The sequence below is a fragment of the Danio rerio genome, chromosome 15 (assembly GCF_052040795.2).
Source record: "Danio rerio strain M-AB ecotype USA chromosome 15, GRCz13ab, whole genome shotgun sequence".
Lineage (NCBI taxonomy): Eukaryota > Metazoa > Chordata > Actinopteri > Cypriniformes > Danionidae > Danio > Danio rerio.
In genome coordinates, this window is record NC_141035.1 from 48,904,100 (window position 1) to 48,924,803 (window position 20,704).

General features: G+C 42.4%; 1 protein-coding gene across 2 annotated transcripts in view; it reads right to left on the reverse strand.

Annotated features, from left to right (window-relative positions):
• Nucleotides 1-1,926: 1,926 nt before the first annotated feature.
• alp3 (alkaline phosphatase 3) overlaps nt 1,927-20,704 on the reverse strand; it is a 141,227-nt gene continuing 122,449 nt past the window's right edge. The window contains exons 5-12 of one of the 2 annotated variants that reach the window (XM_087282284.1): nt 14,482-14,656; nt 13,949-14,121; nt 13,603-13,743; nt 12,450-12,519; nt 12,218-12,352; nt 10,520-10,711; nt 7,250-7,366; nt 1,927-4,382 (exon numbers count right to left, since the gene is read on the reverse strand). In XM_087282284.1, the coding sequence (XP_087138410.1) occupies nt 4,072-4,382; nt 7,250-7,366; nt 10,520-10,711; nt 12,218-12,352; nt 12,450-12,519; nt 13,603-13,743; nt 13,949-14,121; nt 14,482-14,656 (1,314 nt within the window). In that variant the 3' untranslated portion in view covers nt 1,927-4,071. 2 annotated transcript variants of the gene reach the window in all.

Genomic DNA, 20,704 nt, shown 5'->3' on the forward strand with positions numbered 1-20,704 from the left:
AAAGCATGGATCCATCCTGCCTTGTATCAGCTGTTCAGGCTGGTGGGGGTGGTGTAATGGTGTGGGGGAGATTTTCTTGGCACATTTTGGCTCCATTAGTACCAATTGAGCATCGTGTCAACGCCACAGCCTACCTGAGTATTGTTGCTGACCATGTCCATCGCTTTATGACCACAGTGCACTCATCTTCTGCGTGATGCTATCATGTCAAGTTCTATAGGCAAAAGGGGGTCCAACCAACCAGCAGTAAGGTGTACCTAATAAAGTGGCCGGTGAGTGTAACTCCTCAATAATAAATAATAATTACTTGTGGTCTTCGTGGTGGAAAAGGGATGCCTGTAAAGTACCCTCAGATTTCTTTTTCAGTAAAAAAAATCTAGTTTTTAGAGGGTTTTGTAGTTATAATTAATATTTGTGCATTAACATCCACTCTCATCATATTGAAAACAATGCAATTTATTTTTATTTTTACGCCTATTTTTATTGATACTTTTATTCTTTATATGCTTCATGCATCATCATCTTCTCCATTCTGGAGCTCAACTTAAAAATACGATTATTTATTCATTTTATTTTCAGCTTAGTCCCTTTATTAATCAGGGGTCGCCACAGTGGAATGAACCGCCAACTTATCCAGCGTATGTTTTACGCAACGGATGCCCTTCCATCTGCAACCCATCACTGGGAAACACCCATAAACACTCAATCACACACATACTGTACACAACGGCCAATTTAGCTTAGCCAATTCACCCACAGCACATGTGTTTGGACTGTGTGGGAAACCAGAGCACCCACAACAACACGGGGAGAACATGCAAACTCCACACAGAAATACCAACTGACCCAGCCGAAACTCCAACCAGCAACATTCCTGCTGTGAGGCGATCGTGCTACCCACTGCACCCCCGTGTGTCCCCTATACACGGTTATTCACTTCATATAATGGTAACACTATAGGTCACAATTCATGCTATCTACAGGCTTATACCTGCCTATTATTAAGACATGAACTATTCATTAGTAGTTATAAAGTATGCATCCCTAATCCTCAAAACCTCTCTGCTGAAAAATCCAGCTTAAACCAGCCTAAGCTGGTTGGCTGGTTTTAGCTGGTTGACCAGGCTGATTTTAGAGGGGCTTTGGCCATTTCCAGCCTCGTCTTAGCTGGTCAGGCTGGAAAATGACCAACCAAATCCAGCTAAAACCAGCTTGACCAGCCTGGCTTAAGCTGGATATAGCTGGTTTCGGTTGGACTCCCAGCTTGGCTAGGCTGGTCAAGCTAGTTTTAGCTGGTCATCTCCTAGCCTGACCAGCTAGGACCAGGCTGGAAATGGCTGGAAACCAGCCTGGAAGTGGCCAAAAGCCCTCTAAAACCAGCCTGGTCGACCAACTAAAACCAGCCAACCAGCTTAGGCTGGTTTAAGCTGGATTTTTCAGCAGGGCTTCTACCTTACAATTAATAAACAGCTAATTAGCAGTTTATTGAGCTAGTAATGTTAGATGATGGATTGTTAATATCGTGAACTGTAAACTAAAGTGTTACCTATAACTCTACTGTAGAAGCCAAAAACGATATGCTTTTTACATTGCAACTCACGATTAATTGTAAAAATGAGCCATTGTACCTCTTTCCAACAGGGAAAACCGGCAAGAATCAAGCATGCATGATTTGCATTCAATAGATGTGATTATAATGGAAGTCAATGGGGCAGAAACACAACGAAAGGGTCGTCAATTTAAACAATAATCGACGCAGTTTTAATTGAGACGCACTCTTCTGATGCTGGATTAGACGTGCAGCAGATGTTCAACCTGCTGCATTAATGACTTACAGCTCGCTGAAAATAACCAGTCTTTGGGTGCGATTTATTATTTATGACTGTGTGTGTGTGTGTGTGTGTGTAATAATGACATCAAATGTGCTCCACCCACAGCGCTGTCTTTAATTAGCCGAGCCCATCAGACATGCAGAGATCAAACCGGAGAAACAAACAGCTGTCAGCCCTCACAACACAGCTGGAAACGACATCCATATTTCATTTCAGCATCATTTATACACTGTGCACCTGAGCGAGATCTCCTTAATGCACTGCTAACAGCATTTGAAAGGTTTCTCCAGAGTGTATTCTTTAGGCTTGGTTGTGTCTATAAGATGCAAAGCAATGTGTGCTCATGCTTTATTTGTAAAAACATCACTGAAGGCAGATTTATTAGCCCCCCTGTATATTTTTATCCCCAATTTCGGTTTAACGGAGAGATTTCTCCAACACATTTCTAAACACATCTCATTTCTAGTAACTCATTTATTATACCATGATGACAGCACATAATATTTGACTAGATATTTTTCAAGACTAGTATTCAGCTTACAGTGACATTTAAAGGCTTAACTAGGGTAATAACGGTAAAGTTAGGGTAATTACCCTCATAGCAAATGGACTTGGCCCAAATGTGGCCTCAAGAGCACCAGAAGTGTTCTGCAATACATTATGAACACAGTTAGTACATTGTGTTATTTTTATGACGTCTGTACCTAGTAGTTAAGACAACTTAATATAATACAGGACATACTATAAAGTCATCCATTAAAGCAGGTGACTAGTCAGTGGGTCAGTGTTTGGTTTAAGAGAATAAATATGCAGCGTCAGCTTTCTTCACTGTTTCTGGCTGTGTTGGAAAAAGGATGATTGTGGTAAAGTGGAAAGTGAGCACTAACACGGCCTGCTTTGCCATTATCGCTGCAAAAATGTCATGTTGCATGCGCATATCCCACAGGAGGGCGAATAATTTAAACTTCAACTGTATATTATTAAATACAGAATTATTCGCCCCCCTATTTATTTTTTCCCCAATTTCTGTTTAAAATAGAGCAGATTTTCCTAACGCATTTCTAATCATAATAGTTTTAATAACTCATCTCTAATGACTGATTTATTTTATCTTTGTCATGATGACAGTAAATAATATTAGACTAGATATTCTTCAAGACACTTCTATACAGCTTAAAGTGACATTTAAAGGCTTCACTAGGGTAATTAGGTTAACTAGGCAGGTTAGAGTAATTAGGCAAGTTATTGTATTATGATGGTTTGTTCTGTAGACTATCAAATAAATATTTAGCTTAAAGAGGTTAATAATATTGACCTTAAAATGGTGTTTAAAAAATTAAGAACTGCTTTTATTCTAGCCGAAATAAAACAAATAAGACTTTCTCCAGAAGAAAAAATATTATCAGACATACTGTGAAAATTTCCTGAATCTGTTAAACATCATTTGGGAAATATTTAAATAAGAAAAAAAATGTAAAGGGGCACTAATAATTCAACTTCAACTGTATATTTCCCTCTTTCCGTGGAAATAAGAGCACCATGGCAGCAGGACCAGATGGCTGCCCGCCCTCATCGGGCTATATCCACACCCCCTGTTCCCATCTCCTGTGGCAATGTTGTGTCTTGTCTTTGTGTTTATGTGCTTGATTGCTGGGGCTTTTTTTCTCCCTGGTCTCACATTGCTCTAATTCAAGCGCAAGGTGAGAGGGAGTTTTTTTGCCTACCTCTCCTGAAATGTATCTTACCTATTTTATAAATGCTACCTTCTGTGACCTGTCTTCCCCTGAAAATTGTGATGATTGTGTACGGTTGGGGGGGTTCAATTTCACATGAAAGTGTATGGGACAAATAAAGGCCTGATTTGATTTGATTTGATGCTAAGCTAAAAGTGCACTGGTGTCCTGACATATTATCTTACTCATCAGATTATGCTACCAACACTGTATTTGAATGGTTGTGAGGTTGGGGTTAGGGAATAGGTATAGGAGATTTTACAGCTTCATATCACACTACTTTACATTTGAATTTACACCGGTAGCAAAATCTAATGGGTAGCATATTGCATCATAATAAGTCCTACCTACTTTCATAATTGGAGGTAGGACAATCTTACAAGGTGGGAAAAATCGTCAGAACACGGGCCAGAACCGGACATCGGCTGAATAAATAAAAGCAATGGTATAACTCAACTGTTTAACTGTTTAACTCTAGAGGAGATGAACAATGAGCCTAACGTCTCTCAGTGCAGTAAAATCCTCATCAGTGTGCTGATCATCAGGATGGTGAAGGTATAGACGGGCATGTTTTGGGCAGAGTTTCCCGGGTCAGTGGATGTGTCTGGGTTTTCGTCTGGTTTTGCAGTAATAGCGCAGTGTTGCTGATTTTCACCAATGCATGCGGCGTAAGCCATGGCGTGCGGGATGTAGTTCTGCTCATAAACGCCCTGGAAGAGATGTGCCATGGGCCCGCGAGCGAACACTGCCACATCCTCACCCCCGTGGGTCTCTGAGTCCAGCGGGACGGCCGACTGCTGGATGTAGTCCTTGTCGGCTGACAGACATACAGAACAACAGTACATTAAAACATTGATCTCACAACACAATAGCTATGTTTCCATCCACCTATTTTATGCAAATGCGCATAAAAAAACCAGCTGATGGAAACGCCATGATGCGCATAAATTTTGAAAATGCACATAAAAAACGTATGCGCCTAACTGGGTAGGATGAACTTTTTATTCGATAAGAAAAGATGCGCATAAACTGCAATGGAAACACTTTTATCGCGCAAACTCCAGCATGCGCATTAAAAAAGGTCATGTGATTTTGTTAAAAGAGATCATGTGATGCTTAAAATGTGTGTGAATGGACAAAACGTCAGGCTGAGCACATTATAAAACATCTGAAATGTTGTTTTGGTCATTATAAAATGCCTTACCGTTTCAATATTAGTGTTATTATATTATTAATGACCTCCAGAATCAAGAGCGCCTGTGCTCCGCGTCTGAAACCTTCAAACGCCACTGCGCGCTCACTGCTCGTCAGGATTGTCTTCTGAGGCGCATTCATTTAGAAAAGATTGATGCAGCTTCTCCTACTGCAGCAAATGCAGTTTTTATTGTTGATATTTGGCGCCAGTTAATCAGGAAGTGACGATTTGGTCGCTTTGACTCGTTGGATGGAAACGATGCTTCATTCGCACAACTTTTATGCGATAATCCAGTTTTGCGCATAAAGTTTATTCGCATTTTTGGATGGAAACACAGCTAATGACATTAAAGTCTGCACGAACCGGAAGTTGTGACCTTTTTTTTGCGTATTGTGGCGCAGAGAAACCAAAGAGCTTAGAATAACCAAGAGGCGACACTCAATAGAACGTTCCACTGCAACAGCAACAGCCCCGCGGTTCCGCCATTTTGGAGTGAAAGCGATCGGCCGTCCATTCACTGTTGCCAACTATTTTCAACGAAAAGGCGCTAAGCTCTGAACGAGAAGTCGTTAAAAGTCGCTAGATTACCTCATACGTTAATTTGCATATTACTGATGTCATCACGTTCTACCATTTCTGTTTGTTTAACAGTCTGAGTCTATGGTTAATGAAGGGATTTTTATATTTGCACTATGCTTTATACAAGCACGTCAACCCTACAGAAAAATCCAGCCTAGGCTGGTTGGCTGGTTTTAGCTGGTCGACCAGCCTGGTTTTAGAGGGGTTTTGGCCATTTCCAGGCTGGTTTCCAGCCATTTCCAGCCTGGTCTTAGCTGATCAGGCTGGGAGATGACCAGCTAAAACCAGCTTGGCCAGCCTAGCCAGGCTAGGAGTCCAGCGTAAAATCAAGCTGGTCAGGATGGTTTTAGCTGGATTTAGCATTTTCCAACCTGATCAGCTAAGACGAGCCTGGTCAACCAGCTAAAACCAGCCAATCAGCCTAGGCTGGTTTAAGCTGGATTTTTCAGCAGGGAATTTAACTAAATTTATTGTTGCTTGAACACAGTATATCATTATAGATGTGTAGTGAATTTGCAATCTCTCAGACGTAATAAACTCAGACAAGTTCCCAAACTCTCACTTAAATATCTGTGATTGTGAACAAGAGAGAATAAACGGTCAAATTAAATTGTTAAAATAAAAGAGAAGCAGATCAGTTTGACTGTACCAGGGAAATACCTTCACGCTACCGGTGCTAAATCATTTGCCGTCAGTACATAGAGAGGTGATCTGCTGTCGGGCTGCAGGTGGGAGAGGCTGCTGTACGAGGACTGGGACAACTGGCACTGCTCTGAGGCGGGGGAGGGGCCGGCGGCATCACCCGCAGCTCGTTGAGAAGAGTAGGGACGGTACAGTATGGACAAACGGCAGTCTATAAAAATCTCCAGTAACACAAAAATAGTCGCTAGATTTGTCGCTAGTCGCTTTTTTAAAAATTTGCCGCTGGGGGGACTGAAAAGTCGCTAAATCTAGCAACAAAGTCGCTAAGTTGTCAATACTGCGTCCATTGGATCTTGTTGCAGTCGCGATGGCAAGCAGCTGCTTTGATTTTTTTATTTATTTGTTTAAAAACCACACTAAAGCTGAAATACAACCTAAAAGACGACAAAACTTATTATCACAATCATCAGCACTTTTTGTTTATTTGTTTGTTTATTTTACAGACTTATAATGCTGTTGTTATATTGGAGTTTTCATTCCAAAATGGCCGCCGCGCCATCTAGTGGCTGTTTCCCAAATCGCACTAGAGTGTCGCCTCTTGGTGATTCCCTGCTCTTTGGAGAAACGGAATATTAAATGAGAAAATAGTGGGCGTGGCTTGTTTTTTTTACTCTGATTAGCTGTAGTAAAGTAGGCGTTTCATTCATAAAGATGGGGAAAGGGTTTGAGGAGAGTTATTACAACGTAACAGACTCCTAACCATTTTTGTTTCATGTCAAAACTGACAGCTGGAGGGGCGTGGTTAAGTATGTTAGCCACACCCACTACATCAGACAGACCTAATCTGAGAATTTAACTCAAAACAAACAGGAAGTGCATTTTCAGATTTCAATTAAAGATTACAAGGGCAAAGTATTTGTTTATTTTTTTTCTCAATGACATGCACTGATGAATTGTTCATCAACTTGACCAGCCCAGCTAGGCTGTGTGCCCAGCCAAAACCAGCTATGTCTAGCTTAAACCCGGCTGGTCAAGTTGGTTTTAGCTGGTCATTTTCCAGCCTGACCAGCTAAAACCAGCCTGAAAATGGTCAAAACCCAACAAAAACCAGCCTGGTAGACCAGCTAAAACCAGCCAACCATCCTAGGCTGGTTTAAGCTGGATTTTTCAGCAGGGCTTTCTAAAATGTTGTTGCGCTCTGCACTACTGGGCTACCGTAGTAAATACAACATTTGAGGTTTTAATCAGCAAACAACTGTATTTCCTACCAGTGTCAACTTTGCGTATGTCTGGACGCTTGTTGTTGGTGATTTTGTGTCCTGGACCGTTCCCGTACATCAGAGTTGTGTATGGTAAAAAGTCAGAGGCGAAGATTGGAGATTTACCTATCAAACAACAGAGATGATTGACAAGTAAGCATTACTGCAACACATAATCATAATAAATAAATATTATTTAATCATAATAGTTTTAATAACTCATCTCTAATAACTGATTTATTTTCTCTTTGCCATGATGACAGTAAATAATATTAGACTAGATATTCTTCAAGACACTTCTATACAGCTTAAAGTCACATTTAAAGGCTTAACTAGGTTAATTAGGTTAACTAGGCAGGTTAGGGTAATTAGGCAAGTTATTGTCTGCGACACTATCCTCACCACCCACGCCCTTGGTTATATCCACGTCTAGGGCGGCAGAATAGAGAGGGCGACGTCCGCGACACTACCCTCACCACCTGCGCCCTCAGTTATATCCACGTCTAGGGCGGCAGAATAGAGAGGAAGGCAGCCACGACACTACCCTCACCACCCGCGCCCTCAGTTATATCCAGGTCTAGAACGGCAGAATAGAGAGGGCGGCGTCCACGACACTACCCTCACCACCCGCGCCCTCAGTTATATCCACGTCTAGAACGGCAGAATAGAGAGGGCGACGTCCGCGACATGACCCTCACCACCCGCGCCCTAAGTTATATACACGTCTAGGGCGGCAGAATAGAGACGGCGACGTCCCCGACACTACCCTCACCACCCGCGCCCTCAGTTATATCTGCGTCTAGAATGGCAGAATAGAGAGGGCGACGTCCGCGACACTACCCTCACCACCCGCACCCTCAGTTATATCCACGTCTAGAACGGCAGAATAGAGAGGGCGACGTCCGCGACACTACCCTCACCACCCGCACCCTCAGTTATATCCACGTCTAGAATGGCAGAATAGAGAGGGCGACGTCCGCGACACTACCCTCACCACCCGCACCCTCAGTTATATCCACGTCTAGAATGGCAGAATAGAGAGGGCGACGTCCGCGACACTACCCTCACCACCCGCACCCTCAGTTATATCCACGTCTAGGGCGGCAGAATAGAGAGAGAGAGACGTCCGCGACACTACCCTCACCACCCGCGCCCTTAGTTATATCCACGTCCAGGGCGGCAGAATAGAGAGGAAGGCAGCCACGACACTACCCTCACCACCCGCGCCCTCAGTTATATCCACGTCTAGAACGGCAGAATAGAGAGGGCGACGTCCACGACACTTCCCTCACCACCCGCGCCCTCAGTTATATCCATGTCTAGAACGGCAGAATAGAGAGGGCGACGTCCACGACACTACCCTCACCACCCGCGCCCTCAGTTATATCCACGTCTAGAATGGCAGAATAGAGAGGGCGACGTCCACGACACTACCTTCACCACCCACGCCCTAAGTTATATACATGTCTAGGGCGGCAGAATAGAGACGGCGACGTCCCTGACACTACCCTCACCACCCGCGCCCTCAGTTATATCTGCGTCTAGAACGGCAGAATAGAGAGGGCGACGTCCGCGACACTACCCTCATCACCCGCACCCTCAGTTATATCCATGACTAGGGCGGCAGAATAGAGAGGGCGACGTCCGCGACATGACCCTCACCACCCTCGCCCTCAGTTATATCCGCGTCTAGGGCTGCAGAATAGAGAGGGCGGCATCCGCGACACTACCCTCACCACCCGCACACTCAGTCATATACACGTCTAGGGCGGCAGAATAGAGAGGAAGGCAGCCACGACACTACCCTCACCACCCGCACCCTCAGTTATATCAATGACTAGGGCGGCAGAATAGAGAGGGCGACGTCCGCGACAAGACCCTCACCACCCCCGCCCTCAGTTATATCCACGTTTAGGACGGCAGAATAGAGAGGGCGGCATCCGCGACACTACCCTCACCACCCGCACCCTTAGTTATATCCACATCTAGGGAGGCAGAATAGAGAGGGCGACGACCGCGACACTACCCTCACCACCCGCGCCCTCAGTTATATCCACGTCTAAGGTGGCAGAATAGAGAGGGCGACGTCCACGACACTACCCTCACCACCCTCACCCTCAGTTATATCCACGTCTAGGGCGGCAGAATAGAGAGGAAAGCAGCCACGACACTACCCTCACCACCCGCGCCCTCAGTTATATCCACGTCTAAGGTGGCAGAATAGAGAGGGCGACGTCCACGACACTACCCTCACCACCCTCACCCTCAGTTATATCCACGTCTAGGGCGGCAGAATAGAGAGGAAAGCAGCCACGACACTACCCTCACCACCCGCACCCTCAGTTATATCCACGTCTAGGGCGGCAGAATAGAGATGGCGGTGTCCGCGACACTACCCTCACCACCCGCACCCTCAGTTATATCCACGTCTAGGGCGGCAGAATAGAGATGGCGGTGTCCGCGACACTACCCTCACCACCCGCACCCTCAGTTATATCCACGTCTAGGGCGGCAGAATAGAGATGGCGGTGTCCGCGACAGCTCCCTTGCCCCCATCACCCAGTTCAGCTAGCTACGCCCTGTGTGTGATGACAATAAAGTTCAATCTAATCTAAACTAATCTAGTTTTGGTTTAAATGAATGTTTTTATTATTAAGGGAAAACGAAATAAAAAACTACATAGGCATGGGTGAAAATAATCTTTGGCCCTAAAACTAATAACAGGTTGGGCCACCCTAAGCAGAAACAACTGCTATCAAGCATTTTCGATAACTTGCATCGAGTCTGTTACAGCGCTGTGGAGGAAATTGTCCCACTCATATTTGCAGAACATTGGTGGGTTTTCCAGCAGTAATCACCTTATTAAGCTCATGCACACAGCATCTCAATTGGATTCAGGTCAGGACTTTGACTAGGCCACTTCAAAGTCTTTATTTTGTGTTTATTTGTGTTATCTTTGACTAAGAATTAAATTTGTTTGATGATCTGAAACATTAAAGTGTGACGATTGTGCACAAAAATAAGAAATCAGTAAGGCGGCAAGCACTTTTTCAGACCACTGTGTGTGTGTGTGTGTGTGTGTGTGTGTGTGTATAAATAAAATGATTTTCTCTCTTCTGAATTTCCCTAGTGCTGTTTAACAAAGATATTTTCAACACCTTTTTGACTGCAACATTACACAAATGATTTCATTATGAATAATGTTGCTTTCAGCACTATATGGTATTGATTCTCCACCTCACTCACACACTCTCACACACACACAGGTCAGAGGTGTACCCAGAATGCTGTTTCCTCTGAAAGGGTATCCGTTGAAAGTGAATGCGTGTGAGTGGTCAGCAGTGACGATGGTCAGCGTCTCCTCTTCATCAGTGAGCTCCAGTCCACGAGAAACCGCCTCATCCAGAGCCACAGCTTCATGCAGAGCGGCTGACGCCCGACTGGAGTGATGACCCTGATCAATACGACCACCTAAACCACACACAGGGAAAGCACACATATATCACACACACAAACACATGCATCCACAAACAAACACATGCATCCACAAACAAACACATGCATCCACAAACAAACACATGCATCCACAAACAAACACATGCATCCACAAACAAACATGCATCCACAAACAAACACATGCATCCACAAACAAACACATGCATGCACAAACAAACACATGCATGCACAAACAAACACATGCATCCACAAACAAACACATGCATCCACAAACAAACACATGCATCCACAAACAAACATGCATCCACAAACAAACACATGCATCCACAAACAAACACATGCATCCACAAACAAACACATGCATCCACAAACAAACATGCATCCACAAACAAACACATGCATCCACAAACAAACACATGCATGCACAAACAAACACATGCATGCACAAACAAACACATGCATGCACAAACAAACACATGCATGCACAAACAAACACATGCATGCACAAACAAACATGCATCCACAAACAAACATGCATCCACTAACAAACACATGCATGCACAAACAAACACATGCATGCACAAACAAACACATGCATCCACAAACAAACATGCATCCACAAACAAACACATGCATCCACAAACAAACACATGCATCCACAAACAAACATGCATCCACAAACAAACACATGCATGCACAAACAAACACATGCATGCACAAACAAACACATGCATCCACAAACAAACATGCATCCACAAACAAACACATGCATGCACAAACAAACACATGCATCCACAAACAAACATGCATCCACAAACAAACACATGCATGCACAAACAAACACATGCATGCACAAACAAACACATGCATCCACAAACAAACATGCATCCACAAACAAACACATGCATGCACAAACAAACACATGCATCCACAAACAAACATGCATCCACAAACAAACACATGCATGCACAAACAAACACATGCATGCACAAACAAACACATGCATCCACAAACAAACACATGCATCCACAAACAAACATGCATCCACAAACAAACACATGCATGCACAAACAAACACATGCATCCACAAACAAACATGCATCCACAAACAAACACATGCATGCACAAACAAACACATGCATCCACAAACAAACACATGCATCCACAAACAAACATGCATCCACAAACAAACACATGCATGCACAAACAAACACATGCATGCACAAACAAACACATGCATCCACAAACAAACATGCATCCACAAACAAACATGCATCCACAAACAAACGCATGCATGCACAAACAAACACATGCATCCACAAACAAACACATGCATCCACAAACAAACACATGCATCCACAAACAAACACATGCATCCACAAACAAACATGCATCCACAAACAAACACATGCATGCACAAACAAACACATGCATCCACAAACAAACATGCATCCACAAACAAACACATGCATGCACAAACACTGACTGGACTGGACTGGACTTGTTTTAAAGCTGACAGACCTTCGACCAGCAGGAAGAATCCTTTGGGGTTTTTCTTGAGGATCTGAATGGCTTTGTCGGTGGTTTCAGAGATGGAGGGGTCCATGCTGTGATCTCGCTCCACATCAAACCTCAGATCAGCCGGCTCAAACAGAGCTGAAACACAGACACACGCAAAACACTTCACATTTTGCTGGATTTTTAACTCTTTTCCCGCCAGTGTTTCTTAAAACATTGAAATGTTGACTCTCACCCATCAGATAATCAGTCTTTTCAGGATCCAAAGCATCAAAATCTGTCTTATTCCACACATATCTGGCAACCTGTACAAACACATCAGCAAAACACGTCATAATCATCCAAACGTTCTGCGGTGTCTAATCTTTGGCCTCTGATTGGCTGTATTGTTGATGATCTCATCAGAAAGGCGTGTGATTGGCTAGAGTGTTCCTGAGCTCAGCAGAGAGGCATGTGATTGGTTGGAGTGTTCATTAACTCATCAGAGAGGTGTGTGATTGGCCGGAGTGTTTATTAACTCATCAGTGATTGGCTGGAGTAATCATGAGCTCACCAGAGAGGCGTATGATTGGCTGGAGTGTTCATCAACTAATCAGAGAGGCGTGTGATTGGCTGGAGTGTTTATGGGTTCAGCAGAGAGGTGTGTGATTGGCTGGAGTGTTTATGGGTTCAGCAGAGAGGCGTATGATTGGCTGGAGTGTTCATTAACTCATCAGAGAGGCGTGTGATTGGCTGAAGTGTTTATGAGCTCAGCAGAGAGGCGTGTGATTGGCTGGAATGTTCATCAACTAATCAGAAAGGTGTGTGATTGGCTGGAGTGTTCATGAGCTCATCAGAGAGGCGTGTGATTAGCTGGAGTGTTCATAAGCTCATCAGAGAGGCGTGTGATTGGCTGGAGTGTTTATTAACTCATCAGAGAGGCGTGTGATTGGCTGGAGTGTTCATGAGCTCATCAGAGAGGCGTGTGATTGGCTGGAGTGTTTATTAACTCATCAGAGAGGCGTGTGATTGGCTGGAGTGTTTATTAACTCATCAGAGAGGCATGTGATTGGCTGGAGTGTTCATGAGCTTATTAGAGAGGCGTGTGATTGGCTGTAGTGTTCATGAGCTCATCAGTGAGGCGTGTGATTGGCTGGAGTGTTCATGAGCTCATTAGAGAGGCGTGTGATTGGCTGGAGTATTTATTAACTCATCAGAGAGGCATGTGATTGGCTGGAGTGTTCATGAGCTTATTAGAGAGGCGTGTGATTGGCTGTAGTGTTCATGAGCTCATCAGTGAGGCGTGTGATTGGCTGGAGTGTTCATGAGCTCATTAGAGAGGCGTGTGATTGGCTGGAGTGTTTATTAACTCATCAGAGAGGCGTGTGATTGGCTGTTATGTTGATCACCTTTCCTTCCTTCATCTGTATCCAGTCCTGAATGAGGTTTCTGCCGTCTCTCCGCTGGCCCTGAGCACTCGCGTCTGACGGATACTCTGGATCGGGGAAACCTTTAGGTGTCATGTACTTACGGCCTCCTCCGATGATCACCTGCACACACACATACACACTTGCAACTGTCCAAGAGATCCAACAAGTGAACTTGAACATGGTATTTAAAACAATTTCCCCCCTCCGGCTCTTAAAGGTACAGATGACCTCAAAATTCTGCCATTCTCCACTTATTGTTGTTTATTTTGGACAAATCATTAACATTTTGCAGCTTCAGATGTGTATTTTTCTAACACACACTCACGTCAATATCGATGTTGTGTAGTAGTTGTGTAGCGATGTCCACACAGCCTTCAGTAGCTGCAGACGCAGGCAGATCCGCATCGCTGTACCAGGTCCTGCTGGCGCTGTGAGCGAATGAAGCTGCTGGAGTCGCATGCTGGACACGAGTCGTCGTTACTATTCCTACTGACTTACCTGAGACACACACACACACACACACACACACACACATGCATGCATGGGCACACATACACACAGACAGACAGACAAACACACACACAAAACATATTTAATGTGGGGCATGTAAAAGCCAGAAATGGATTAGCAAAGGTCTAACTAAAGGGTTAATGCTGACAACTGATCATCAACAGCAACAATTACACATTTTAACTCTTCCCAACAGGGGAAACCACAAACAATCAAGAATGATTATAAGCTGTCATGCCTTTGCATTTAAAAAATGTCCTTATAATGGAAGTCAATGGGGCAAAAACAGCCCCCAACATAATGACAGGGGAGTCAATCTGAACAATGCTCATGGGTTAAGCATCTAACCTGCGTCTTTGGCCCATCTGAGGATGGACGTGACCTCGTTGCCCTTCTGTGATCGACACACTCCGTTACGTGCTGCTGCGCTCACACCCACAGTGTTCAGGTTGGTTTTGACTCCGCACAGATACGCTGTAGCCGTCGCTGCGCTGTCAGGAATCTGAAAATCCACTGAATACACCTGCACACACACACACACACACACACACACACACACATGTATCATCATCATCAGACGAAGATTGATGAGGAATTATCACGATTTACGTAAACTTTAAATATATATTTGTTTATTGCGATTGCAAAGGTTTATATACAAGATTAATCCTACATGGAAAACAGTGTTTAATACCACCCTGACAAATTATTAACTAAAATAAATATATAAAAAAAATAATTATATATATATATATATATATATATATATATATATATATATATATATATATATATATATAGTTCTGTCTGGTCCTTGAATCTGGTTGGCTAATAGCCGTGCGATATTTTGCCAGTAACATCACACAAAAGCCTTTTCACTCTTCATCTTTGTGTATTACTCCGCCAACATACAGCCAGCAACAAGCAGAGAGACGCTAAAGTTTGACAAATATTACTGCTTGTAGAAAAGGCTCTAAGGAAAGCTAGACTTTTATTAACAGACTTGTATTCTGAAAACTTAAGAGTGCATTTCCTGATGCTTCCAGTAGGAGGCGTTACAGTTATAGTTTCACTTTTCTGCTGCTTTCATTATGCAGTCAGAGATCGACGGCTGTGCAGCTAAAGTTTAATCCTTTCACTCCTGAAGTTCGTTTGGTGTTTTAAGTTTTCCAAGTGTTAGTGCATGACCATAAAGTAAGTTTTTCTCTTTATTTCTGTATGTTTTATCCTTGTTGAAGTGTATTAGTATACATTTACATCTGTATGGGCATGCTCAGACATGCAATGCTTGATGCTTCATGTCCGATCGAGTGATCATTAAGCTATATAGAGACAGCTAAATGCCTCATTAGCCACTATAAATGTTAAAATCTTTTATACTGCAGTTATTAATCAATATTATTGCATTTGTGGTGATGTTTGGCAAATTATTTAATTATTAATGCACTTGGATTCAGTATTACACATATTGCTGATAATGTATCATCTTTATTTGTAAGATTTATATTATTTAGAGCTATAATTGTTATTTAGGATAAGCCTGTAAGCTTTATTATACCTAACTAAGCAAAGATTGATTATTTTGTGTACATGTACCCATTCAACTGTACTAATTTATCCTCATGTTATTTGTTATGTTATTTCTAGACTAAATATCAATACACTTTGGAGAGAAGTTCCAGTCTCCTCATTTGTCGTGTCCTGACCGACACCCAGGATTGTTTGCTGAACATAATTTGAACTAGAGCCTAGCAGTTTCCTTTCCTCTCCAACACTACTGTTAGACAACAAAATGTAATTTTGAGGCTTTTTTAGTGGAGAATGTAGCTGTTTAGATTGCCACTATGCAGTTTATTTGTAAGAATAGTGCCTATTTTTAAATATTTACAATTTCTGAGAGAGTTCGGCCATTAGCCTGCCATAGTGTAGTAGACCAAAGACGGTTGACGTTTTTTATCCACAAGATGGTGCCAGGACTGCTTAATATGCCTTTACGTTTAGAAGATTATAAAAGTCTGATTTCTATCTACAGCTGATCAAATCATTATTAAACTGGTAAGCACACGTGCCAACACTTCTGTTTTTCATGGGAGTATCCCGTATTTCAGACCAGTCTCTCGCAACCATCCTTTTTTTATTTCTTCCTAAAAAACTCCCGTAATTTCACTCCCCTCTTTGGTACAGTCTGTAAACACCCCCGGGTTGGCAACTTGGGTACAGTACCCGATCGAAGCGGCCGCCCAAAACCCGCTGCTTCCTATCCCGGTTTTCAACAGTGTCAGAGACCTCACCCCTGAACACCCTCTCTCCCCGCTCTCCTGGATTTTCAGAGGCATGTTGGCAGGTATGCTGGTAAAGATCTAAGTCGATCTCTATCTTTTGTATGTTGTAGTGCTGTATTTATACTGATTTGCTCACTTATCAGGAATGTGTGTTGTGTTGGAAGATTAAAATAAGCGAAGTCCGCATGTGTTTAGCGCTTTTCCGTATCGCAAACACAACAGCAGTCTGGTAGTGATCGCGGTGGTTTTTTCGGGGTTAATTATTGTGATATCCTGATTGCATCAGAGAAATACTGTAGACTGTTAGACTGTAAGGAGATATCTCTGTAGATGGATGGCATTTCATGTCACGTTCAGCTTTACAATCTTAAAATGTGAGCAAAATCAGCTGTTTTGTCATCACTTTAGACAGAGTCGTTCAAACACTAGCTCTAAAGTGACGTTGGTGAATCAGTAACGTCTTCTGCTGTTTTGATGTCAGCTGCAGATGTAAATGAATGGCGGAAGAAAGTAGTTCCTAATAAAAAGGGGTTTTTAGTCTCTCCGTGATTGATTTTCTTACTTATATACACGATTGTGCCGTCCAACTGTTGTATAAACGCAATATCACACTCGTAGCAGCGAGATATGGTTGCATATCAGCACTGGTGAGACACTAAGGCACTCGGCCTACTGTCTGTTGCGATTGGTTGACTGCGTTCAGTGCGAGACAGAGAAATGCCCACCACAGCAGTATGAAGTGGCAGAAAGTATGTAAGAGCCCAATGCAGGAATGCAATAAATCAATGCAGTTAAACACCAGCAAGCTCAGAAACGCACTTAAATCGGTAAAGGAAGAAGCACGCGTTGCGTTTTTAGCGTAGTTTTGGACACGATATGTGAACAGCCCCAAACAGATTTAACAGTTCTAGAGATACAGTACAAGCACTGATCTATAATCGATATGTGGTTACAAGCCGCGCGGGACGATTTTAACTTATGACCCACAATTAAACACAGATTTAGCAAACAACACAAAACAAGGCAACAATTTTAATCACACTTACATGTTATGATTTGGAGGAAGAAGAAACTGCTCCACATGAATTGTAAACGTTACTGACAAAGTCCCGTAGTCTCTGCTGCTCCTTCAATAGCAATCCCGCATTGCAGTGTAGGTTATCGTACCAAAAATCAGACAAATGACAGGAGCAAACACAGCACACCGTTGACTATACTGTGGTGTTGTTGTGAAAATGATCTTTAACCCTTTACTCCCCGCAGCTGCATCTCCATCTGTCAGTGATCATCATCTTCGCGTCATGATCAGTCCTGTGATCCCCCGCTACTGTGTGGAGGGAAATCGCGTGCTCAGTTTTCTGGAACTGAAACTACATATTTATGCATGTACCGTATCGACGTCGATGCGATCAAGCAAAAGATCCAAATCAAGCTTGATTCATTTATTCGACTCTGAGTCGACTTTTCCGCTAAAGAATCAATAGATTTAAACATGGTGCACTTTCAGATTTAACCCTCAGCTGGATGTTTTCAATCACTCAGAGTTGTGTTACACACGGCATGGAAGCTCATATTCAATAACCCATAATAGGGGCTCTTAAAATAAAGGCTGTTTCTCAATATGCGTTCTTGTGTCCTCGTGAAACGTCATCAACCGTCGCCAAAGTACTGCTCCAATTCTAAAGTTCACATCTTTCCAGGTACAGATGAAATTCCCGGATGTGTACTTGCTCTGCCCCTTTGGTCAAAGATGCATCAAGAGGTGACTTGTGCGAACTTGCCAAGTTCAGGAATCCCAGAATGCATTGCAGCGTAACCAGCAAGCGCTAATGGCGGAGGAGGAAACCCTCACGGTTTTAAAAATACTCCTTTACTGTGTCACAAAATAAAGTTTTAAGAGTTTTTCAGGCGAGAATGTAGTTGTTTTAAACTAGAATCGGCAGTTTATTCACAGTTTATTCTTCGACGATGTGCCTTGGCTTATGCGGACTCCGACTCCCAGCCTGCCAGCGGGAGCTCCGTCATCAGCTCCGTCATACATCTTGTGAATATCTAACTGACAGTTTTTGGTCTTATAAATCTATTATTTGTCCTCAGGTGTGTTATTTTGGCAGTGTTGTTTTGTTACCTTTTTTAATTGTCTTTAATTATGTTACCATGTTTACGCTGTTTGTCTTTGTTTACCAAATTGATTGACGTAATCTTTATTTCTTATCGTGTATGTCTTTATTAATTATTGTGTGTATAATTACCATTGTAGTTTAATAAATCTGATAATCAAGACACGTGTCAGTGTATAATCACTCATTTTAATTCACATTTATATGAATATATGTGTGCATTTCCCTAAATCAAAAATGTAGATTTATAATATTAATATAATATTAATTAAATCATTTTATTGTGAATGTACAGTAAAACTGATGAATTCATGGTGAGGTAAGTGACGGTATAAAGTACACAGCTGGTCCATTTGAAGAAGTACCCGACTTGTGTCCTCGCGTCCTCGGGAGTTTGTTCTTCCAAGTCTGAACTTGGCAAGTCTGAACTTCCAAGGACACAAGTCCGAACTTTGCGTACTTGGTATTGAGAAACAGCCTACGTGAAACTAATTAAAAAGCTGATTAAAATGATAACACACATGCTCCATATAGGGTTGTAACGGTATGAATTTTTTACGGTATGATAATCGTCTAAAACAATACCACGGTTTGACGGTTTCGCGGTATACGGTATGTTACAAATGTTACAAAATAATAGAACAGTGAAGCAAATTTGACTTTTTCCAAATAATATATTTTCAGTTACTATAAACAACACCACTTACAATGAACAAATAAAAAATAAGAAAATAAGAAATAATGTGTCAAAGTCCAAATAAAGTCCAAATAAACATGGTGCAAAGTAAAAAAATAGATATAAATATTTACTATACTATAAATAGTTACATAACGAAACTAGATTCAATATGGAACATCCTTAGGTTTTATGTGCCAGCATGGATATGGTTGTCTGTGGATATGGATTTGGATATGGTTGTCTGCAATGCAGACAAACAGCTGCACCTTCATTTGTGTCTTTTGAAAACAGCAAGAGCAGCAGTTCGTCTTTGCTGTGTCACTGTTTTCTCATGTTTCTGTGCTGCTGTGCATGCAAAAGTACTTAGTATGAGAATTATTTCATGCAAAACTTTTTTTTTTTGCGTTTTATTTAGCCGCGCATAAATGTATGCCTATCTCTCATTCCGTGTTGTTCAAAAAGCTCAGTGTTGGTCCACAAACAAAAGCGAAACCTATGCTTATTGGTTGTGATATAGCGAGTTTGAACCAATCTGGGCATGGAGGAGGGACAATGCATCAATGTATCATGTCTGGTTTGTCCGGAGACACAGTGACGAGCGTTTCTTTGTTAAATCAGCGTTGTCAAATTTTGACGATGTATCCGCACTGATTCCGGAGCCTCTGAAAGTCCGCGAATGTTATGTGATACAGCACTGGAAAGCTGAGATTCTCTTCTTTATGCCAATCTTTGAATTGTATGAATCGGATCAGCGGATCAAAAGTTATTAAACATTTAAGAGCAATACTTATTTTTAGCTGCGGGTGGCTGTCTCGGTCTTTAAGGGTTAAAACAGTTAATATGCAATTGTTCATGGTATGATAATCGTGCACGTTCAAATCGTGGTAGACCGTCATACCGGTATATTGTTACAACCCTAGCTCCTTAACACCAGTCATCAATCGGTGGATTCATTTGGGAGTGAATTTCTAAAGACTTTAAACAGAGCCGGCCCAAGGCATAAGCAAGCTAAGCGGCTGCTTAGGGCACCGTGGCCACCAGGGGGCCCCCAAGAGTGCTTGAAATTATTGTGTGACTTTCGTTTTAGTTTGTTGAGTTGTGGATTAATGGTGGGACAAAATATATGCCCATTTATACTGTTATTTCTGACAGCGATACATACTCAGGCGCCAATATATTCACCTAAATTTACAAAAGATCTGATTTAATTAATCAGTTTTCCACACTGACTGCAGCAGATAACCGCTTTAGCTACAGTACACCCAGCCGCCACCAGCTTTAAATAGATGTTTTAAGTTATTTGAACTACAAAATACAATATGATTTTTTTTTCAGCGTTAACATTTATATTCAATAAAAAATAAATGTATCTTTATTGTCACTATGTTTGACTGTTTGGCAGCGTCTTGTGCCTGAATAATAATAAAAATCAGTATGTTATTGGCTACTTCCAGCTGCTTTTGTTTCTGCCAGCCCATATTAATGTTTAG